Source organism: Heteronotia binoei, chromosome 15 (genome assembly GCF_032191835.1).
Source record: "Heteronotia binoei isolate CCM8104 ecotype False Entrance Well chromosome 15, APGP_CSIRO_Hbin_v1, whole genome shotgun sequence".
Taxonomy (NCBI): Eukaryota; Metazoa; Chordata; class Lepidosauria; order Squamata; family Gekkonidae; genus Heteronotia; species Heteronotia binoei.
In genome coordinates, this window is record NC_083237.1 from 24,368,876 (window position 1) to 24,392,720 (window position 23,845).

A 23,845-nucleotide genomic window follows, 5' to 3' on the forward strand; every position below is an offset into this window, starting at 1 on the left:
GGTGAGCACCGTGGTGCAGTGATAAAGCTGCAGTACCGCAGTCTGAGCTCTCTGCTCACCACCCGAGTTTGATCCAGGCAGAAGCTGGGTTCAGGTAGCCAGCTCATGGTTGACTCAGCCTTCCATCCTTCTGGGGAAATTGTAGATGACTGGGGAAGGCAATGCATTTAAAGTTAAAGTTGCTTTTTTTCTACCTCCACCTCCCCCATCTATTTCCTTCCTTCCTTCCTTCCTTCCTTCCTTCCTTGCAGCTCTCAAACATGTGGCATTTTTTCTATGTGGCTCTTATGTTAAGCAAGTTTGGCCACCCCTGGTTTATAGCAAGTCTGTTGATTGTCATTGTGTCTCTAGGCTCAATTGAAGGTGCTATTCTTGACCTTTGGAGCACCAGTTGTGCAATCCTATGCAGAGGCATTCCGGTCTAAGCCTATTGGTTTTGGAGTAATGGGAGAAAGTCTGTGCAGAATTGTGCTGCAAATAACCTTAGCCAGAGTCGTGGTGGTGCTGGACCAGGATCCCCTCCCTGACAGAAAGCCTGCTGGGTGACCTTGCACCAGTCATTCTCGCTCAGCCTTCCATACCTCACCTCACAGGGTCGTTGTGAGAACAAAACAGAGACTCAAAAATGCAACTTGAGCTTCTCAGAGGAAGCGTGGAATAAAAATGTACCATGTACAATCATTATGCTGCATTTCTGTAATAAAAACCCAGAACACGATGCTGTGCTAGCTGCAACAATATCTCATAAAGAGTAAATAAACTGAATATAATACAATTAGACATCTCTAGAAAATGGGGGGATTCCTAGTGGTATTGCTTTGCATATATTTCCATACAGTGTTTATTTACTCTTTATGAGATATTGATGACAACTGAATTATATAGCATTCATATAGGCAGTATTTTGAAGTGTTTTGGAGCTAGCACAGTATCGTGTTCCAATTTTCATTCCAGGTGCTGTGTGCCTCTTGCGGTTATTGGGTTAGCATTTCTGTAATATACATAGCTCCAAAAGTAGCTGAGGCTGACACTTACAAAATACTATTCCAAATAGCATTTTTGACTCAAAGGATCTCATTGTCCCCCATGAACCATCCTGGCAATAAAGATCCACCTTAAGAGCTCTGGTTCGTGCAACCCACCTTCAAAATTAACACAATTTGCTGGGTCTTTTTGGTGGTGGCACCTCAGCTCTGGAACACCCTTCCAGGGCACTAAGATCTGACCAGGCTTTGAATTCAGCAGGAGCTCACAGGAGTGCAGCTCCTGAACCTTTCTAACAGCCCCCCTCCTCCCCACCCACCTACCTTGTCCATTGAATAGTAGGTGTGGCTGTATAACAATCCCTGGATTAGGAGAGCAGCCAGCCAGCCAGCCACCAAGGGCTTTGCCACACCCCCAGCAACTCTCATTAACCCCTGGAGAAGCCCATGCCACCCTTTCTTCACTTCTTATGTGATTTTGGGTGGCTGGTGGCTTGCTGACCTTTTGACTGGGGGGGGCAAGGAGAGCCTCAGGTGAACAAGGCCTGCTTGGGCTGGCTGGATCTCTAGCCAGCCCAAGCAGGCCTCGCCTGCCCAGGGCTCTCCTTTCTTGCAACAGGTTGCTTTTGGCTGGGGGAGGGGCAGCATATGCTAATGAGTTATGCTAATGAGCTCCACCACTTATTTTTCTACAAAATGACCCCTGGATCTGACCAATTTTAAACTCCAGTTTAAAGACCTTCTGCTTTACTCAGGATTTTGGTTGGTGTTATTTGGTTTGATTTAACTTTCTTCACTTTCATTTGCTTGGTTGATAGCATTGTATTTGCTTTTCAGCTTATTTTTGGTCTGGTTGTTTTATTGCTGTGCTGGCCTTTGAGGGGCCTTAGTTTTGCAGCTTATATATCACTGCTCTGTGGGATTTCCCAACCCCCTTTCAGTCTGGTTTTATTGTATTGTAGCTTGTTTTGGTTGCTCCTTTGAACTGAGCACCTCTGGGACTACTGGTTGAGAGTTGCAGTCTAATAAAGCTTTTAAATCACTGAATAGGTACATCCTAATAAAATGACACACCAGTTGCCGCAATTGTAAAACAAAAAACAACACCCACAACCACACAGTGATAGAACAGATAAAAATAGCTACAGTATTACCTGCACCTCTTCTCAGTCTTCCTAAACAAAAATGTCTTATCTTAATTGAACATTGGAAGAAAAAGGAGTAAAGGGGACAGGTGGGCTTTTCAGGGCAAGGAATGCATTTAGGGGCATAATGTCTGAGGTAACCCAGTCCTGCACACCCACCAGATATGGGTAAGAGCAGAGGAGCTGAGCATCAGGGGAAGACCTTCAATTAGAGTTGCCAGCTTCCACTTGGATTCTGGAGATCAATGAGAATTACAACTGATCTTCAGACAACAGAAACCTTAGAAGAAGCCATCAAACCTCCAGGCTGGCTGACAACCCAGAAATTTCAACCTCCCATCCTCAGCTACTCTGGTGGGAAGGGCGGGATACAAATCGAAATATAAATAAATAAATAAAAACAAACCGAGCCCCAAAACACAAGCCTTGAGCCAAAACCTGGGACTTGGCAATGCTCAGGCAGTCAGCCACCCCTCTATTAGACATACTGAAGTCTGAGCTGGAAGCCCTTCTTCCTTCAACTTCTAAATGCCATTAATGGGACAATGAGAGGGAGGGGAGGAAGCAGTTAGACTCTGCTTCCTGTTGTTGCATCTATCTCAGCTGGGAGACTCTATCTCCAAGAACCGTTTCGAATTAAACTCAAATTATATTATAGCCATTTGTAATTATGGCCTATCCTCCTTCTGAGGCAGTACTCACTAAATATCAGTGAGGGCAAGGTTTCTGCCTCCACGTCAAGCTTGTGGGCCTTCCAGAAGGCATCTGGTTGGCCAACAGCCATCTGTGAAACAATATGGTGATATAGGTGGACCATTAATCTCATCTAGGGTTGCCAAGTCCAATGGAAGAAATAGCTGGGGACTTTGGGGGTGGAGCCAGGAGACTTTGGGGGTGGAGCCAGGAGATGTTAGGGGTGGAGCCAATATCTAGGCTGTGACAAGCGCCGGAGGTTCCCACGCCGCAGCCGCACTGTCCCTCCCTCCTCCTCCCGCTCGTTCTCCCCATCCCTTGGCGGCCGCCTGAGGCTGAAGGCCTGGGTGAAGCAGGTGGCGCGGGCATGGAGAGTGGGGCCGGGGGCTCGGGGCCTCCTCCTCGGCCACCAGCGCTGCCGCGCGTGGAGAAGCGGGGCTGTGCTGCAGAGCTCCCTCACCGCCCTGGGCCGCGCCTGGCTCCGCCGTAGGGTTGCCAAATCCAATTCAAGAAATATCTGGGGACTTTGGGGGTGGAGCCAGGAGACTTTGGGGGTGGAGTCAAGATCAAGGCTGTAACAAGCATAATTGAACTCCAAAGGGAGTTCTGGCCATCACATTTAAAGGGACGGCACACCTTTTCAATTCCGTCCTTCCATAGGAAATAATGAAAGATAGGGGCACCTTCTTTTGGGGCTCATAGAATTGGACCCCCTGGTCCAATCCTTTTGAAACTTGGGGGATATTTTGGGAAGAGGCACTAGATGCTATACTGAAAATTTGGTGCCTCTACCCCATAAAACAGCCCCCCCAGAGCCCCAGATACCCATGGATCAATTCTCCATGATTTTCTATGGGAATAAATCTCCATAGGGAATAATAGAGTTCCCAGCAGAAATCCCCCCCCCCCCGCTTTCTGACGACCCTGAAGTGGGGGGAGGGCCTCCAAACCGGGGGATTCCCTGCCCCCACCTGGGGATTGGCAACCCTATATCATTAACTGGAGATTCTAGGGAATAAATCTGGGACCTTCTGCCTGCCAAGCAAATTCTCTGCCACTGAGCCACAGTCTGCCCATTTAATTGAAATTTGATGTGTGGAAATGGGCACTTAAAGCTTTTTCAGGGCATGGTGGGAAATAATACAGCTAACCTTCTATTGAGCCTAGGTTGCCAAGTCTGCATTGGAAAATGCCTGGAGACTTAGGGGATGGATCCAGGAGAGGGCAGGGTTTGGGGAGGAGAGGGGCCTCAGCATGTTACAATGCCATAGAGTCCACTTTTCAAAGCAGCCATTTTTTCCAGAGGAGCTGGAGATCAGTTGTAAAAGTGGAAGACCTTTAGGCCCCACCTGGAGGTTGGCAACCCTAACTGGGCCTCTTTTAAAAGGACAGGACTTCCCCCCCCCCCTCCAGACTGTTGGCAACTCTAGATCCAGCAGGACTCTTCTTTTATACTCTTCTTGTCTTCTTTTATTTCTGCAAGATACTCTGAAACAATTTTGGCCTGAAAAGTGGAATTAAAACCTGTAAAGAATAAATTGACAGAAATATTGTTCCCCTTGTTACATGCCCCCCCACCTTCTGTGAGTCAATGAAATGCTCAAAGATATGCTTCTTATGTCTGGGTTCCTGTGGGTGGGAGAGCACTTAAAACTTATATCACTTCCATAATATTTTTGTGGTTGACAAGTGGGCATATAGAGCATAGGCAAAGTCAAATAAATGGTTCTGCGGAGGCACAAATCCAATACCCCCATATCAGATCCCAGAGAAAGATTCCTCAAGGTACTTCAGCTAACTCATAGCTGTCTATTCTTCCCCTTCTCCCTCTTTTTTCAAAGACATTCTGCTGTTCCTTCACATACACACACACTATTCCATGTTGGTCTGCCGCAGCACAGTTAGATTTGAGTCTACTTGCACATTAGTAGGGTTGCCAGATTGGTGTTGGAAAATACCTGGAGACTTTGGGGGTGGATCTGGAAGAGAGTGAGGTTTGGGGAAGGGAAACCTCAGCAGGGTGCAGTGCCGTAGAGTCCACCCCTCAAAGCAGCCATTGTCTCTAGGGGAGCTGATCTAAACCAAGAGATCTCCAGAACCCACCTGGAGCTGGCAACTCTCTATGTTAGAGACAGAGTATCACGAAAGCTTATGTCCTGAAACTGCTGTTGGTCTCTAAGGTGTGAGTGGACTCAAATCTAACTGTATACACTTGTCTGCCACTTTCCCTCAACTGGTAAAGCTCTTTATGGAGCCACCAGGGGACCATATAAATCCAATGTCTTCATGTCATATGGAACATTCGTTTTATCAGCCTACTGGCCCTGGCTCCCGCTTTGTGTGTCACAGGATCCATACTTACTTGGTTGGTAACCCACCTGTAAAGTACTGGGGTCGGCGCAGTAAGAGACCAGAGTCGGAGAGTGATTTCAGCAAGCTTTACTTCAGGAACACCAACACAGACTGAGCTCTATTCAAACCTCCCGCTCCTTTATACAATTCTTGCCCCCTTCTGATTGGACCTTAACTATGTACATGGATTGGCTATTTACAGAGGCCTAAGGGCCTATCAGGGTACAGTATGAGCCTAGATGTTGATTGGCTACTTATGTTTCAATCCTTCCCCTGATTGGGCACGCTTAGGCCTTCTCTGGAACCCAGGTGTGGAGTACAAGCTTGGCTTGTTCAGCTTCCCTCCAAAAGTAACAGTTCCCTCCAAAAGTAACAGTTCTCCATTTGAACCTAGGACACAACACCCCTCCCCCCATAGTTCCAGCTATCAGGTGACATAGTCCTGGAGATATGCCGGAGGGTGGCGGTCTCGTGTCGAGCGTCGGAGCTCCGAGGGGACTGGGCGTTCCGACTCGGTTGGTGGTTCCGCGGCTGCAGAGCTGGAGACATCTGGGACGGCGGCCCCGGGAGACCTGGGTTCAGCTACGCGGTCGGGGGTCTCCTCCTGCTGGGCCGAAGCGGGCTCTACGGAACCCTGTTCTGTGTCAGGCTCACGGGGACTTACGTTGTCCGGATCTGGAGCCTCTGACCTTGGCTCCCCGGCAGGCAGGCGACCTCGGAGTTGGTCGATGTGTCGCCTCAGGAGATGTCCACCCTCCAAGGCCACTGCATAGGAGACCGGTCCAGGGAGCCAGGCGGGGCCAGTGGTGGCATAGTTCCGTGCCCACACTGTCTCACCTGGGTAGAACCCTCTGGGGGCTTTAAGGTGTTCCGGCGCCGGTCGCCTGTCTGGGGCTCGGTCAGGGTGCAGCTTGTCCAGCAGGGTGGTGATGCGGCGTCCCATGAGGAGTTCGGCTGGACTGCGACCTGTGGAGGCGGTGGGTGTGGTCCGGTAGGCCATTAGGAAACACGCCAAGTCTTTTGGCCAGTCTGAGGGGCCCAGACGGTTCAAGGCCTCCTTTGCCGTGCGCACCATCCGCTCTGCCTGGCCGTTGGTGGCTGGATGAAACGGGGCAGAGCGAATGTGCCTGATGAGGTTCCTGGCTAAGAAGTCCTGGAACACTGCGGACGTGAATGCTGTGCCATTGTCGGTGACAATGGTGTCCGGCAACCCGTGGGTTGCAAAGATGGCCCTCAGAGCCGTGATGGTCGCCTGCGATGATGGCGAGGGCACCTGGACCACCTCCAACCACTTGGAGTATGAATCCACTAGTATGAGTAGAGTCCGCCCATGGAAAGGGCCAGCAAAGTCCATATGCACTCTTGACCAGTGGTTTTTGGTGGATTCCCATGATTGCACTGGGCCACGTGGGGGGTCAGGCCTTGATACCTGGCATGTCGGGCACCTTTTAACCCAAGCCTCAATTTCTGCATCGAGGCCGGGCCACCAGACATAGCTCCGTGCGAGAGCCTTCATGCGGACTATGCCTGGGTGTGCCTCGTGCAGGGCTCTCAGCACTTGGTCTTGCAAGGGTTTGGGGATGACGACTCTGTTGCCCCATAGTAGGCAGCCTTTGTGGGTGGATAGTTCGTCTTTCCGGGCTGCAAACGGAGTAAATTCCGGCCCAGTCGAGCCCTTGGGCCGCCCCCTCCCCACCCAGTCCAAGACACGGGAGAGGACTGGATCACGAGCGGAGCGGGCAGCAACGTCGCGGGCGAGCAATGGCCTGTCCGGAAGCATGTCCATCAGTAGGATCTGATGAGCCGGGGCTGGATCAGGATCCACGTCAGGCAAGGGCAAGCGGCTCAGGGAGTCAGCATGGCCCATTGCCTTGCCCGGGCGATGCACTAGGGTGTAGGTGTAGCCGGCTAGAAAAATGGACCAACGGAGGACCCGTGGGGACAACACCTGAGGGGTCTGCCGGTCCGATGCAAAGAGGCCCAAGAGGGGTTTGTGGTCTGTATAGAGGGTAAAGGGCCGGCCGTAGATGTAATCATGAAATTTTTTGACGCCGGCCACGACTGCCAACCCTTCTTTGTCGATTTGGGCATAGTTCCGCTCCGCCGATGAGAGGGTCCGCGAGTAGTACGCGATAGGGACTTCGGTCCCATCAGGGAGTTGGTGGCCCAGAACTGCTCCCACGCCATAAGGGGATGCGTCGCATGCAAGGACCAAGGGCAGGGTCTTGTCGAAATGGGCAAGGACGGAGTTGGACATCAGGAGGCCCTTGATATCCTGGAAGGCTTTAGCGTGCTGGCGGCCCCACGCCCAGGGTCGGTTCTTGTCTAGAAGCCGGTGCAGGGGTTCGGCCACCGCTGCCTTGTGGGGGAGAAAAGCATGATAAAAGTTTAGGAGGCCGAGGAAGGCCTGGAGTTCTTGCTTGTTGGTGGGCGCTGGAGCATCTCTGATGGCACGCAGCTTGGAGTCGGAGGGATGGACCCCCTGGGCATCGATGGAGAACCCCAGGAATTCCACCCGATCCACGCCCAGGAGGCACTTCTCCCGTTTGACCTTGAGGCCGGCTGTTTCAAAACGTTGTAGGACTCCTCTAAGGCGGGCGGCGAATTCTTCAGGTGAGGCTGCCGCGATCAGCACATCATCGAAGAATGGAGTGACTCCGGGAAGTCCTTTTAAAAGAGAGTCCACGAGTTCCTGGAACAACCCCGGAGCCACACTCATGCCAAATTGCAACCGCTTTACTCTAAAGGCCCCCCGGTGGGTCACAATTGTTTGGGCGTTGGCCGTGGCCTCATCCACCGGCAGCTGTTGGTAAGCTTGGGCCAAGTCCAACTTGCCAAAAAATTTTGCGCTGGCTAGGGTGGCTAGAACGTGGCTGACGATGGGCACAGGGTATGCGTGGGCCTGAAGAGCCTTGTTGAGGGTGCACTTATAGTCTGCACAAATCCGCACTTCCCCACTGGGCTTGACTGGAGTCACGATGGGAGTTTCCCAGGTTGCGTGGGTGACAGGCTCTAGTATTCCCTGTGCAATCAGTTTATCCAGTTCCTCCTCAATTTTAGGCTTGAGCGCGAATGGAACTCGCCGCGCTTTAAGCCTAATAGGCCGCACTGTGGGGTCGAGGTGTAGTGTAACCGGGGGACCCGTGTAGCAGCCCAAGGTGCCATCGAAAACGGCCGGGAACTCTTCACAAACCTTGTTAAAGTCCACTCCGACAGTCTTATTGACCCCCCTGATCTCTATTCTCAGGGGCTTGAACCAGTCAAGACTCAAAAGGTTTGTAAGGTGGTTCTTGACCACTAGCACTTGTAGCTGGCCCTTGAACCCCTTGTATTGGACTGGGACCGGGCCCACTCCCAAGATAGGCACCTTATTCTTCTGGAAGTCCACTAAGGTAAACCCCGGGTCCCTGAGACGAGGCCTCAGCCTGGTGGGGATTTTAAAAAATGTCTCTGCCGCTATAATAGATGATGCTGACCCAGAGTCCACCTCCATTTGGCAGGGCACCCCCCCCGATCCCTACATTGACCCGGATTTTGGAGGGCCTGACTGGCGAGGGTAGGTACTGTACCGGGTATGGGTGGGCGTGGAGAGCGTCGGTCTCGAAGTCTGGCTGGCCTTCGGAGTGCGCAGATCTTTGCGGGACGCGTGCTCGGGATGTGGATCTGCAGGCACAGGCGATGTGGCCTTCCTTGTTGCAGAGTCGACAGGTGGCATTCCGGAATCGGCAGGTCTTTCGCTCGTGCTGGCCCCCGCAGCTTGCACATGCAGGTGGTGTCTTGTGTCTCATGCCCTGTGGGGCATGGGTGGTCTTCCTTCCTGCTGAACGATAGCCGGTTTGTAGAGCTTTGTCCTCGTCTGAGTCCTCTGTAGATGGTTCAGGGTTGATCTGGTGTGCCGCAGCCTGTCTTGTCAGCCGTGGCTCTGCTGATCTGCCCTTCTCCCAGCTAGTGGCCACATCGATTGCCTTTGTTAGGTCGCACTCGGAGAGGGACAGGAGTTTCTGTACTAGTTTTTCGTCCCTCAAGCCCCATACAAACTGGTTGAGAAGGGCTTCGTTGAGGTCTACGAAACTGCATCGGCTTGCCACCCGGCGCAGGCTTGTCAAGAACGCCATCGTGGTTTCGCCTGCCTTCTGTGTCCTTTGTCGGAAGTCCCAGTGCCGGGTGAGCTTGGTTGGCTGGGGCTGGAAATACTTCTCCAGAGTGCTGATGATGTCATCCACCGGCGTCTCTGAGAGCTTCCTGGGTTGGAGAAGAGCCCTGGCTAAGTCCACGGTCTCCGTGCCACACGTACTGATAAGCAGAGCTCTCTGCATGGTAGTCTCTGTAATCTTCCAGAAGGTCAGGTATGACTGGAAGCCTTCGACCCACGAGTCCCACAGCTCGGGGCGATCGATGCTAAAGGGCTGCAGGAGGTTAGCTGAAGCCTCCATTCTTGGCAGCGAGTCTGGGCGGCTTGAGAGATGGGGTGTGCGCAGAGCGGAGGTGCGGACCCAGATGGCTTGGATTTAGCCACCTTTCCGTGTTCCTGGTTCTGTTGCTGGTTCTTACTGGCATCCCATCCTCGTCGCCAGTGTAAAGTACTGGGGTCGGCGCAGTAAGAGACCAGAGTCGGAGAGTGATTTCAGCAAGCTTTACTTCAGGAACACCAACACAGACTGAGCTCTATTCAAACCTCCCGCTCCTTTATACAATTCTTGCCCCCTTCTGATTGGACCTTAACTATGTACATGGATTGGCTATTTACAGAGGCCTAAGGGCCTATCAGGGTACAGTATGAGCCTAGATGTTGATTGGCTACTTATGTTTCAATCCTTCCCCTGATTGGGCACGCTTAGGCCTTCTCTGGAACCCTGGTGTGGAGTACAAGCTTGGCTTGTTCAGCTTCCCTCCAAAAGTAACAGTTCCCTCCAAAAGTAACAGTTCTCCATTTGAACCTAGGACACAACACCACCTTTGTTGGCTAACACTCAAGGAGGATTACATAATTTTTAAAACAATGCAATAAAAACAATATAAATTGTACAAACAACCCGTAAAAAATGGGTTACAAAATTGATGGTGGAAAATGCTGTCAAACTGCAGCCGATTTATGGTGACCTCTCCTGGGGTTTCCATGGCAAAAGATGTGCAGAGGAGGTTTGATGTTGCCTGCCTCTGCGTAGCAGCCATGGACTTCCTTGGCGGTCTCTCACTCAGGGCCGACCCTTCTTTACTTCCAGGATCTGACAACATCCAGCTAGCCTAATTAGAAAACAACCCTGTAATGCATACAACACACAGCACAATAAAACATGGTTACAAAAAGGAAGAACAATGTCATAAAACAGTAAAATAGATACAGCATTGCTGGATTACAAAATTAGAAAAGGATGCAATAAAGAAGCATGGTATATACAGCAAACAGTGCAGTGAAAATTGCCTACAGTTTCCACAAACAGTAAAATTAAAAAATGTCAAACCCTTTCAGAATTATCCCACCACAACATAAACCCTCATGAATATGAAAGTCTGCTCGCAGGGCACTGCTCAGAGTATCCTCTCTGGTGGAACAGGGCCTTTTCAGTGATTCTTCCTCCCCAGCCCTCTCTCCTTGTATGGGCTTCTCCTTGGGTTGCCAACCTCCAAGTAGTACCACCTGGATATTAGGGAAAACTTGTTTACAGTATTGTTCAACAGTGGAATCAGCTACCAAGGGTGGTGGTGAGCTTCCCCTCACCAGCAGTCTTTAAGCAGTGGCTGGACAAACACTTGTCAGGGATGCTCTAGGCTGGTCCTGCATTGAGCAGGAGGATGGCTGTATGGCCCCTCCCAACTCTGTGATTCTATGATTCTAAGTGGAGACTGGAGATCTCTAGGGTTGCCTGCCAGCTCCAGTTGGTAAATACCTGGAGATGTTGGGGGTGGAGCCTGATGGTAGGTGTTCAAGAGGGGAGGGACTTCAGTGGGATACAATGTCATAGATTCCACCTTCCAAAGTGGCCCTTTTCTCCAGGTGGATTGATCTCTGTCTCCTGGATATAAATTGTAATAGCGAGAGACCTCCAGCCTCCACCTGGAAGTTGGCAACCCTAAGATCTCCCAGTATTGCAACTGATCTGCAGACTACAAAGATCAGTTCCCCTGGAGAAAATGGCTGCTTTGAAAGGTGGGTTCTATGGCATTATACCTCCCCTCCCCAACCCCCCCTCCCTATGCTGCACCCCTAAATCTCTAGGAGTTTCCCAACCCAGAGTTGGCAACCCTAGCTTCTCCTCTCCTGTCTCCGAGAGCCTTTTAGGATTGCTATTAGCCAACAAGACAAATTTATCTGCTGCTTTGTTGTGTTTCTTCCTTGAGGTTTGAGTGTGTTTATCCATGTGTCACTGAATTTATTTTGGATATGTTTCCGTTGCAAACTGCTTTGCAAGCATACCGCAAAGCATGGGCATACAAATGGCCAACATTTTAAAATAAAATACGTAAGTAGAGGATATCAGATGGAACCTTACTATTTCCCTCTTAGCCCATGAGATACTGTTGGTTTTTTTAAAGTAGCTTTCTGCATATAAGATTTCTAAATAACGAAATGTTTTGGGGGCTCCCCTCTTTCATTTTTTAAGGGACAGTATGGATGCTGGAGATCCTCAGTCTCATCCTGAGGAATGGGGACCCCACCTGGTGTCAGAGCATCCCCAACTGGGACCGGGCCCCTTGGTACGAGACAGTGATGGGCTACCGGAAGGCTTTAACCAACAAGTCACCTCGCCTCATCAGCTCTCACCTGCCAATTCAACTGTTTGCAAAGTCCTTCTTCAAGTCCAAAGCCAAGGTAAGAGCAAACAACATGTGACCGGGGGAGGTCTCTTTAAGGCAGCGGCTAGCTAAGCAAGGTGTTCTGAGGACATTGATGGGGAATAGGATTGCTAGGTCCAAGTCAAGAAATATCTGGGGACTTTGGGCGTGGAGCCAGGATAAAGGGTGTGACAAGCACGATTGAATTCCAAAGAGAGTTCTGGCAATCACATTTAAAGAGAGAGCATGCTTTTTAAATGCTTTCTCTCCATTTCAAAATAATGAAGGATGGGGCACCTTCTTTGGGGACTCATAGAATTGGACCCCCAGGTGCAACCTTTTTTAAACTTGGGGGATTTTTTGAGGAGAGGCACCAGATGATTTGCTGAAAATTTGGTCCATCTATCCCCCCAAAAAGATCCTCCCCCGAGCCCCAGATACCCATGGATCAATTCTCAATTATACCCTATGAGAATCAGACTCCGTAGGGTATAATAGAGTTCCAGCAGACATTTCCCTCCCCCTCCCCGCTTTCTGATAACCCTGAAGTGGGGGGGAGGGCCTCCAAACCGGGGGCAAGTGATGTCATCACACCAGTGTAAGTGACATCATCGCACCAGTGATGTTGGGGGAGGATCCCCCCCTCGTCGGCCCAATGCGGGCTGGTGGGTTAGGAACCTCCAGGGTGGAGGAATCCCCACCCAGCCTGGGAACTTGGCAGCCCTAGCCAGCAGGCAACACGCGGGGAAGGCCTTGCAGAGAACAAGCAGGGAAGGTCTTGGCCTCTACATCCTGTAGTTGGCCCTCCAGATTAACTGCCTGGCTGTTGTTTGAGACAGGATGGTGGACTAGATGGATGGTCTGATCAGGCAAGGTTCTCTTTCTGTTCTTATGTTAACTCCATTGAAGTCAATGGACTTAGAAGGCAAAACTCAATTTAGGACTGCAGTGTCAGCCACTATGCTGCACCAGATGATAGGAGCAAGCGTCATCAAGATTTGGCATTATCCAAGTCTTGGCTGGAATTAAGTTGTAAGGAAGAATTCTCTTGCAGCTTAATTCGAGCCAAGGCTCGGAAATTAGCTTTAATGCCAGGGCTCAGCAATGTAAACTAGCAAGAAAAAAGAGCATTTACAGATGTCCTGGAGCTGCCAAATTTTCAACTGTCTTCTGCTGTGCCTTTAAAAACTGCTTGATCTGCAGCCACTGACAGGTGGAATTGCTCGTGTCCATATCCTGAAAAGTGTCACCAGTTTATTCTTACATGCTGAACTGCTGCGCAGCTACAGAGGTTGTCAGGAAAGGTGGCAGATCTAGTGGAGTCCCCTCTCTTGACTGCTAAGGAATTGCTGCTAGTCTCAAAAATGCTGAAAGACAAAGTTCACTTACATGCACAGCCTGAGTTTCTGGTATTAAACCATAAAACTGCCCCTGGCCCCTGGCTCTTTCTGGATGCAGAGAACAGTGTAGTTTGCATTTATCGGGTAAAACCCCTGTATTTATGCATGTGCATATTTATATGGCCCAGGTTATCAGATCTTGAAAGCTAAGCAGGGTCGACTCTGGTTAGTACTTGGATGGGAGACCTCCAGGAAAGTCCAGGATCTCTGCACAGAGGCAGGCAATGGCAGACACCTCCATTTGCCTCTTGCTTGGAAAGCCCTGTGGGGTCGCCACAAGTTGGTTGCAGCTTGACTGCACTTTGGAAACACACGTATTTAAATAGTATCATCAATATTCATGGCACTTTGCAAAGTAATGAGATAATTCTTTCCCAAAGAGCTTACAAACTATAGTGTGGAACAGGAGAAGAAACAGAAGGATGGTGGAGGTATGAATTAGCAAGGATCAGTTGTGTATTTATTTGTAGTAGAAAGGAGAACTAAGGGATTGTACTAAAGCACTTGAGAAAGATGGCTTTTGAGAAGAGATTTGAAGGAAGGGAGAGGAGAGGAGAATTCCCAAAAGTGATCTGGGCACAGGGTTGCCAACTTTAGGTTGGGGAAATTCTTGGAGGTTTGGGGACAAAGTCTGGGGAAGGTAAGGTTCAGGGAGCTCAGCTGGGATATGATGTCATAGGATCCACCCTATGGAACTCCCGTTTTCTTCAGGGAAATGGATTTCTCTAGTCTGGAGATCAGTTTTAATTCTGGGACACCTGGAGGTTAGCAACTCTGTCTAGGAGGTATGCTGAGGCACAGCAGCAAGAAAGAAATATGCTGGGAGTCAGTGTGGGAATGCAGTTGGAACGGTTTGGCTGAGAACTGGTGTTTTCTCGTGCAAGGGGATGGATTAGAAATCAGGAAGTTTTAAAGTTGCCAATGACAGATATTGTGTGGAGAGCCCATTTTGGATCTATACTCACACATTTTTGGGGCAGATGTAGAAACTTTCAAACTGAATCAAGGCTAGGAACAACTTGGACTAAACTAGATGTGATGGTATCCTTGTATCTGCAACAAGGCTGCTGCCTCCATTTTAAAGTCATTTAAAACTGGGATCAGGCCCACAGTGTGGTAGGCTGAGGCTCTCTTGTCAGGGCTGGATTAACAAATAGGCCAAGTAGCCAATGGCCTAGGGGCCCCCACCCCATTAGGGGCCCCAGGCCAGCTTTTCCCCCTGTTTGCAGCCCTTTCAGCCTGGATGCGCAGCCAGTAACTGAGCCACTCTTTGCCCAACTTGCCTGGTGCAGCTGCTGCTGGTGGTGGAGCCAAGTTTGCCTCTCTTTGCCTGTCCCCTGCAGCTTTGTCAAAGGGGCTTGTGAGAAGGGGCCTGCAGGCTGCAGCAGGGGCTGTGGGTGGTGGGGCGGGCACTCCAACTCTGAAATAAATTTGTGAGGGGCCCCCGAGATTTTGACTGCCTAGGGGCCTCCATAGAGTTTAATTTGGCACTGTCTCTTGTCTCCCTCATACCTAAGGTTGCTGACCCCCAGGTGGTGGCAGGAAATCTCCTGGGGGCACAACTGATCTGCAGGCAATAGAAATCAATTCCTTGGGAGAAAATGGCTCCTTTGGAAGATGGACCCTATGACATTGTACGCTGCTGAGGTCCCTCCCCTTGCCAAACCCTGCCCTCCCCAGGCTTCACCCTCCAAATCTTCAGGTATTTCCCCAAACCAGAGCAGGCAGCCCTACTCATACTGTATCAAGTCCCAAAACAGCGACACACCCCGTGGAAGTTTTGGCACTTGAAAAGGTGCCAGAGGAAGAACAAAGCTGCTTCATAGCATTTTTGAATGGCTTGAAATAGTGGCAGCCAGGGCTTTTTTTTGTAATAGGAGCTCCTTTGCATATTAGTCTACACCCCACTGATACAGCCAATCCTCCAAGAGCTTACAGGGCCTACTATAAGCTCTTGGATGATTGGTTACATCAGGAGGGTGTAGCCCAGGGGTGGAAATCTAGCAGGAGCTCCTTTGCATATTAGGCCACACACCCCTGATGTAGCCAATCCTCCAAGAGCTTACAAAAAAGAGTCTTGTAAGCTCTTGGAGGATTTGCTGCATCAGGAGGTGTGGCCTAATATGCAAAGGAGCTCCTGCTAGAATTCCACCCCTGGTGTAGCCTAATATGCAAAGGAGTTCCTGCTACAGAAAAAGCCCTGGACTGGCAGCCATGAGAACCCTAAGTTTGACCCTGATTCTCCCCATTCCCAGCAGAGACTGGCTGCCTGTCCTGATTGACTGACTCTCGTGAGAATTGAAAAGCCACCCCCCCAGCTCCCCCTGCCCCGCTTACCCAGAACAATGCTTTAACAGGGAAAAAAAACCACCCCAAACAAACCAAAATACAGCAGAGTGGCTCTTTGTTTTGAAGGTGCTGAGTCAAAACTGAAGTGAATAAATAAGATGTGCACCTGCAAACAGTGTTTTAGGAAAGACTGGCAGCTATCCAAAGCGTGGAAGGAGAGGTGAAGTTAGCTGCATCCTAGAACTGGAGCCAAGCATGCAGCAGTTAAGGAGGGAAAGGTGCCCATCGGGGCGGCAGAGCAAACAAAAAAAAATCACCTGCTCCTGAACTAAAATTACACCTGTCTTTGCATTTTGAGATTATAGAGCAAGAGGGCAAAAATATTGTACAGCATTCATTAACAGGCTTAGAGTTCTGAGCTACAGAGCTCTGTATTTCACTGGCGCACTCATAAACAGTCTAATCCAGATTTCATACAGGTGGAGATGGCTTGTATTGTCTGATATAGCAGCGTTCCATATAGCCTACTCAACCGCTCCCTTCTCCCGACAGATAATCTATACAGTTAGGAACCCGAAAGATGTCTTAGTGTCCCTCTACCACTTTGCCTCGATGTTTCGCCCTTATAAAGACCCTGGAACCTTGGACCGATTTCTGGAAGAGTTTCTAAAGGGGGATGGTGAGTGACTGGGGGATGAGCCGGGAAGGGCTGTGGCTCAGTAGCAAGGCATCTGTTTGCCATGCAGAAGGTCTCAGGTTCAATCCCCAGCATCTCCAGCTAAAAGGACCAAGTGGTAGAAGATGTGAAAGCCCTCTGCCTAAGACCCTGGAGAGCTGCTGCCAGATCTCCTCTGGCCACTGCAGAGGGATGAAGAAGTAGAGTTGGGATTGGGAAACTTCCTAAGATTTGGGGATGGAACCTGGGGAGGACAGGAAACTCAGTGGCATACAATGCCATAGAGTCCGCCCTCCAAAGCAGCCATTTTCTCCAGGGGAACTGATTTCTGGAGTCGGGGGATAAGCTGTAATTCTGGGGGGTCCCCAGGTCCCACCTGGAGGCTGGCAACCCTAGCAGTACTGACCTTGATAGATGATGGGTCTGATTCATTATATGGCAGCTCTTTGGGCTCCTGTGTTCATGTGACCTCCCTCTCTCCTTTTCTGTGGTTTAGAGAGTTCCCCCTTTCCCCAAGTGGGCACAAAGAGCCTAATTCTCCACCTGCCTAATTCTTGCTTCTCCCTCCAGTGCCTTTTGGATCCTGGTTTGACCATGTTAAAGGCTGGATGAACCTGAAGGATGAGGAGAACATCTTCTTCATCACGTATGAGGAGCTGCAAGAGGTTGTTATTATGTTGTTTTAGCTGTGCTCTCAACTTGCGTTTTGCAAACGTAGATACAATTTTGCCAGCTGTGTTTGCTGGAATGTATCTATGCTGGCAATAGAAGCCAGGTTCTGAAGGTCATTAAAGTGCGTAAAGGGGGGAAATAATGTCCAAATGTGGCATTCCGCATGAAAGGTTTTAGGTTTCTAGTCTTGGCTGCGCATCCCTGTGTTTCCAACCTAGGACCAAGGAGATGCTTTCTATTGTGTATTGTTTGGCTCCATCTGCATCATGTTAGGACACTGGCTAAGATTCTGAAGTAGATTTCTCCTCCTGTTGCTTTAAATAAGAGATAAAAATGTTTTGGTTTCAAGACTTAAAAAATAATCATATTGCGGTTGACTGTGTGGAAACAAAAACATCATTCTGTCTGGTGTGGAAGTATATTAACTATGTTTGTTAATCATTTCCATAGTGCTTTTTTAGTGAAGTGCTGGACTATCTATTAGCCTCACACACAAAAAAAGCCCTGTCTGGGTCGATGAAGCTGCAAAAAACTAGCCTGCCAAAGGCTGGCTGAAAAGTGAACAAAGGACTAGACTCTGTAATGACTGGCTTCTCTGGGAAAGGATTGTGGCCTGCTGGACTTAAGATGGAGGGGAGGAACAGAGAGCTAAGGCTTCTGAATTACTTTGGAAGGGAGAAGGAAATGGAGGCTTAGGGAGATATAGATTTAATCCCATTTCAAACCTATTAAATTTTCATGGCACTCAGTTAAGGAAAGAACTTTGAAAATATATAGTTTTGCAAAGAAGTTAGGAATGTTCAACAAAAGATTCTCGGTGCATGTTCCCTAACTACAACTCCAAAGTCTTTTTAGTAGCATCCTTCAGCTGTCTCTTGCTTGGGAAGATCCATGGTTTAAAAGTGTAGTGTTTTAAGATCATTCGTGTTAGAAGTACACTCTTTGTAACCAAAGACCATCTCCCCTGCCTTGTTCTATCCCCTTCTCTAGGACCTGCGGGGAAGCATAGTCCGTATCAGCCAGTTCTTGGGTAAGGATCTAGACGACACAGCCATCGACTCTGTGGTGGCAAATGCCTCCTTTGAAGCCATGAAAAGCAATAAAATGTCAAACTTCTCCCGTGCGCCACGATTCCTCATGGACCAGAAGAAAAGTGCTTTTCTTCGCAAAGGTGAGGGCAAAATGGGGCGGGGGAGGAGAGACCTGCCCTCCAAGTGTGAAGGATAACAGCTGGGGGTATTCTGTCATCACACATGATGTTGAGGACCTACACCGCTCTCCTGATTTAGCCTGAAAAAGGAGCTGCGGCAGGAGCTAATATGGACTGGAACTTCAGTGCTGGGGAAAGCGTTAGTGGATTCTCCTCCCTTGTGCCTTTCCCACAACAACAACCCACCCCCCTTCTCTGGAGCTTTCAGGTTTGGTAAGGGAAAAAGACAGGCACAATATATGCCTGTCTTTTTTCCCTACTGGAGTTAAGAGCAGTTCAGATCCAGTTTTGAATAGAGAAGAGGTATGGCATGGAGGGGAAAGTGGGGTTGCCAGTTCTGTGTTGAGAAATGCCTGAGACTTTGGAGGTGGAGCTTCAGAAGGTGTTTGGAGCATGATGCCATAGAGTCCAACTTCCAAAGTGACCCTTTTCTCAGTGGCCGGGGGGAAACTGCAGCCACTACCAGTTGGCAACCTTGACCTGGGGTATCAAATCACAGATGTCCAACATTGGTTTGAATCTTATCCCATATCCAAAACCAAAGCCTAGTCTATACGGGCAATAAAAAGAGAAAGGAATGAGATAGAATAATGGAATCATAGAGTTGGAAGGGACCTCCTGGGTCATCTAGTCCAACCCCCTGCACAATGCAGGAAACTCACAAACACCTCCCCCTAAATTCACAGGATCTTCATTGCTGTCAGATGGCCATCTAGCCTCTGTTTAAAAACCTCCAAGGAAGGAGAGCCCACCACCTCCCGAGGAAGCCTGTTTCACTGAGGAATTGCTCTAATCGTCAGGAAGTTCTTCCTTATGTTGAGCCAGAACCTCTTTTGATTTAATTTCAACCCACTGGTTCTGGTCCTACCTTCTGGGGCCACAGAAAACAATTCCATACCATCCTCTATATGACAGCTCTTCAAGTACTTGAAGATGGTGATCATATCACCTTTCAACTGCCTCCTCTCCAGGCTAAACATCCCCAGCTCCTTCAACCTTTCCTCATAGGACTTGGTCTCCAGACCCCTCACCATCTTCGTCACCCTCCTCTGGACCCGTTCCAGCTTGTCTATATCCTTCTTAAAATGTGGTGCCCAAAACTGAACACAATACTCCAGGTGAGGTCTTAACAGAGCAGAGTAAAGTGATACCATCACTTCACATGATCTGGACACTATACTTCTGTAGATACAGCCCAAAATTGCATTTGCCTTTTTAGGCACCACATCCCACTTGCAGTGTGGTGAGGGGATAGGATGGACTGTAAGGGGGATGTAAGGGGGATTGATTACATTTTTTAAAACTTCCCTTAATCATTTCCTTTTTAGTAGAACATGTGGCAGGCTTAACTCAAAAGAATCTTTCTCCCTGTGGAGTTTTATTTATGTAGAGTTTTTACATGGGATGGGGGCATTAAAATTTGTGACCTACAATGCAGATCCCTTCCACTATCTTATTCTGTGATATTTGTAGGCAAGGTCTCCAGCACCAACAACACAGCATTCTTGTACACCGTAATGAATAATTTCGTATTGTATTACTTGTCAATGCTTCTGTCCGGTATTTGACCTGCCTTGGCTCTTCCACAGATTCAGTTTCTTCATTTTATGTTGCATGTGTGAATGCAGGCAGCCTTGAGCAAAGAGTTTCATACCCATGGATGAGATCCCTTGTTGGTGTTCAGCAGGACTTTGCCAGCAACCTGGAGAAACAATTGTCCTGTCCCTTTACAGAGGCCTGAAAAGGAAAGGCACCAGTCATTTCCGACTCTGGGGTGACGTTGCTCTCACAACGCTACAGAGGCTTATGGGCATGTAATTTACCAGGTGATGCCATCTACCTCTTTGCCACAAAAAGCTTCAGTGGCCTGTTTAAAGGTGCTTTCACACATGCTGAATAATGCACTTTCAATCCACTTTCAATGTGCTTTGTAGCTGGATTTTAGTGTATGGAATGGCGAATCCCACTTGCAAATGATTGCTAAAGTAAATTGAAAGTGCAATGTTTAGCATGTGTAAAAGTGCCCTTAGGCTGATTACAGACCGGCACTTTGGGTCAACTCAGAGACGCCTCTGAGATCGGCCCAAAAAAACCTTCCGGACAGCAACGTCTGCCGGCCGGCCGGATCCCGTACTCACCCCATCCTGGAAGACGATCCACCCGGCTCAAAAAAGGACCACTGCAAAAGTGATCCCTTTTCACTGGGGTGGCTCCCGGCTGTCTGGAAGGCTGGAGAGCCCTTGAAGAGCTCCCGGGGAGCCATGAGCGGGACACGTGAGCATTCCAGACGCTCCCTGGCTGCCCAGGGGCCACCCCTTTGCTTGAGCACCGTCTGGAAGCTCTGGGGCACTCAATTTCCAGCTGTCTGTATTTGGGGCGGCTGCTAGCCACCCCAAAGCAGCCGTCTGTTATCTGCTGAAGTCTCTATATAATGGGTGGGGCATTTTTCTCCAGGCCTATTGACCACTGTAGCTATAGCCTGCCTTTTTGCCTTTAACCTACCCCATTCCTTGTTTGGGGGCAGTGGAAGTATATATGCAAAGTGCTAGGGAACCTAGCAGGTCTGTCCTCTGTTGCAGCAGTTCTGTGTCTTGTGTACAACTTCTCTAGATTGGCCAGCTGGCCAATTGACTGGTCAAAATTTGTTAATGGATTTCCCATTGTTTAATCTCTGTCTAATAATAGATATCCTCAGAAGCCAAGAATGCCCCTATGGAGGTGGCTGTTTCCCTTTTTTTAAATTGTTGTGTCCCAGTGTCATTTGATAGCCAAAGCAGGAATGTGGGCTGCTGATCCTGGAGCTCTGCAGAAGCTCAGGAAAGACATGGCAGCCAAGCAAAGCTTCTCCCACTGTCCACCAGCAGTTGGAACAGCAGACTTTTCCAAGTGGGAATGATGGCTACCTGCTCTTGAAAAAAAGGACTCTATAATGTAGTGGGTTCAATGCATAGAAGAGGTGAAGTTACCATGATCATAGCTCTCTTTATTCAGTACAGCATAGGAGCGGCTGAACTAGAAGACTGCTGAACTGGGCCAACACGGCCAATTATATACAGTCCTGGGTTCTTGTGCTAGGACACCATTGGATCGTTTGAACCAGCAGAGGGCTGGTTCTCTCCTCCATTTGCAGCTGCTGGAATGGCCTTGGGTCAGTCATAGCTCTTACAGAGTTGTCCTTGAAAGGGCAGCTTCTATCAGAGTTCTCTCAGCCCCACCCACCTCACAGGGTGTCTGTTGTGGGAGAGGAAGGTAAGGGAGATTGTGAGCTACTCTGAGATTCTGAAATTTGGAGTAGAGGGCAGGATATAAATCCAATATCTTATTTTTATTATTACTACAGTGTAATATATAATGAAATAATTATACAACTCATGGCCCGGTTGCTAGGCCACGAACCAGTACTGGTCCATGGCCCGGGGGTTGGGGACCCCTGTTCTAGAGTCCCCAAGCTCAGTCCTCAAGGCTCCAATGAGCCAGGCAGGAACACTAATAAAGAACACTCGCATGAGTCCACATACACAACAGACTCTCAGCAAGATGTCGCTGATACTTGTTAAATAGGTCCTTTGAACCAAGCTGAAGGCCCTAGCTCAGGCCTGGGGCAAAACCAGGCTGGATTAAATTCATTGATGCTTTCATTTTGTTTGTTTTTGAGGGTCAGTGCAATGCAATGGTTAGAGTGTCAGTGGGAGATCTGGGTTCAAATCTCCATTCTTCCATGAAACTCAGTGGGTAACCCTGAGCCAGCCACCCCTCTCTTGGCACAATCAACCTCACAAGACTGTTGTGAAGACTGAACACAGAAAGGAAGGAAATGTATTGGGTATATTGGAAAAAAAAGATGGACTGATCGACCCTTGTGTTGCAGGATAAAAAGCCTAATTGCCTAGTGGATCATCATTCACAGAAAATTGAATCCTTTTCTGGCATAATTTGGTGTTATATTTCCTTGCCAATCCCAGAAAATTCTGTTGCCTTCTTGTGATTTAGCCTAGATCGAATAAAAATTTGTCTAGTACAGCAATGTGTACAGCCAGACATCTCTGGTAAGCTCATGAGCGTGACTTGGTAGGAAAAGGCAACCCCAGATGTTGTCTCCTTTTTGGCGATCAGAAATAGATTGCCTCGGAACATGGAGGCTCTCTTTTCAGCTGATGCGAGCACTCACAGTCCTGTCCTGCATGAATTTGCCCAGGGCTCTGGGACAGCAGCCGTTGTCACAGCTTGTAGCTGAACATTCTGGCAGGTTCGTCATGAACTGCCTGAAGAAATACTTCCCTCTGGCTGTTCTGAATCTATTTGTGTATTCATTATTGCCATCTATTTCCAGGGATCTCTGGTGACTGGAAGAACCATCTGACAGCTGAACAGAGTGAACGTTTCGACCGGATCTACCGGGAGCGTGTGCAAGATTTAGATATTACATTTCCTTGGGACAAAAAATGCAACCTGCTCTCCCTTGGCTCTTCCCCCTCATCAGACTGATTCATAACTCTGTGGGACACCAACAGTTAGTGTAACATGCAGTAGATTAATGGGAACATCTAGGGTGGGAGAAGCAGAAGTTGGCATTTTTGGATGGTATGGGAGAAAATAAGACTTAGTGAGTAAGAACAGGCAGCTAAGGTTCCAGAAAACAATGGAAAGTACTGGAATATATTCCGGAGGTGGCCAAACGGGGACAGAAGCACTGTTCTTTGGTTTAAGACAGGAGTCCCCAACCTTTTAGAACCTGCAGGCACCTTTGGAATTTGATACAGGAAGTGGGCACAATCACAAAATGGCTGCCACAGTAGGTGGAGCCAATCACAAAATGGCTGCCACAGTAGGTGGAGCCAATCACAAAATGGATGCTGTAGGAGGTGAAGCCATCCACAAAAAGTCAAGGATTGAATTATGCATAACTTTAATAGTAACTCATCAACATATATGTAGACACGTATATGTTAACTAATGTTAAGTGGTTTCCATATTGGGACTTTCTGTTTCCCCTCACAAGATCCTTCAGCACTTTTCTGCATTGCTGCTGTGCTATGGCTGACAATCCCAACTGCTCAGTATCTCATTTACAGGATTCCTCTCCTTCCAGACATGTTTAGGGGAGAACTAAATAAATGTTGACTTCTTCTCTCACCAGAGGGCAGCAGTGACTCCATTTTTAACAACCTCCACCCAGCCAGATCCAAATTCTACTCACATATATCCTGCCCCCTTTTGGTTTATTACATCTGAACAATTTTGAACAATGTTCTTCCAAAAGTAATCCCAGTTTTTCTGCTACCACCATTGGTGCTGACAATTCCTGAGGCAGAGTGGAAGAAGCTGGATCTGATAAAGACCTCTTTAGTCATCCCCCCACCCCCATCCAGATTGAGGTTCTGTCCTGACAACTGGTCCTTGGGAAAGCTGGAGGCTATCGCTATATTCAGTAGTAGTAATTAAAACAATTTTAACGCTAAAGACTGTGAGGTGAACCCCTACAAATGGTTGGGGACATGGGTGTTTTGAAATAAAGAAGTCACTGCACTCTCAAATTCAGGTCTCAATCTCCTAAATCTACATTCTAGTTTACATTCAGGGCTCTACAAATCATCTCACAGTTAAATCTAGGGAACTGCCGGCTATTTTGTTCCCATGAGAAGACCTGGAGA

The 23,845-nt window shown here is 48.8% G+C and overlaps 1 protein-coding gene across 1 annotated transcript in view; it reads left to right on the plus strand.

Moving 5' to 3' along the window:
* LOC132583953 (sulfotransferase 2B1-like) overlaps positions 1 to 23,327 on the plus strand; it is a 41,687-nt gene extending 18,360 nt beyond the window's left edge. Inside the window, exons 3-7 of the mRNA XM_060255708.1 lie at positions 11,776 to 11,984; positions 16,189 to 16,315; positions 16,883 to 16,977; positions 17,975 to 18,155; positions 22,525 to 23,327. Coding sequence (XP_060111691.1) covers positions 11,776 to 11,984; positions 16,189 to 16,315; positions 16,883 to 16,977; positions 17,975 to 18,155; positions 22,525 to 22,679 — 767 coding nt within the window. The 3' untranslated portion in view covers positions 22,680 to 23,327. The remainder of the gene's footprint in view (positions 1 to 11,775; positions 11,985 to 16,188; positions 16,316 to 16,882; positions 16,978 to 17,974; positions 18,156 to 22,524) is intronic.
* Positions 23,328 to 23,845: the final 518 nt, after the last annotated feature.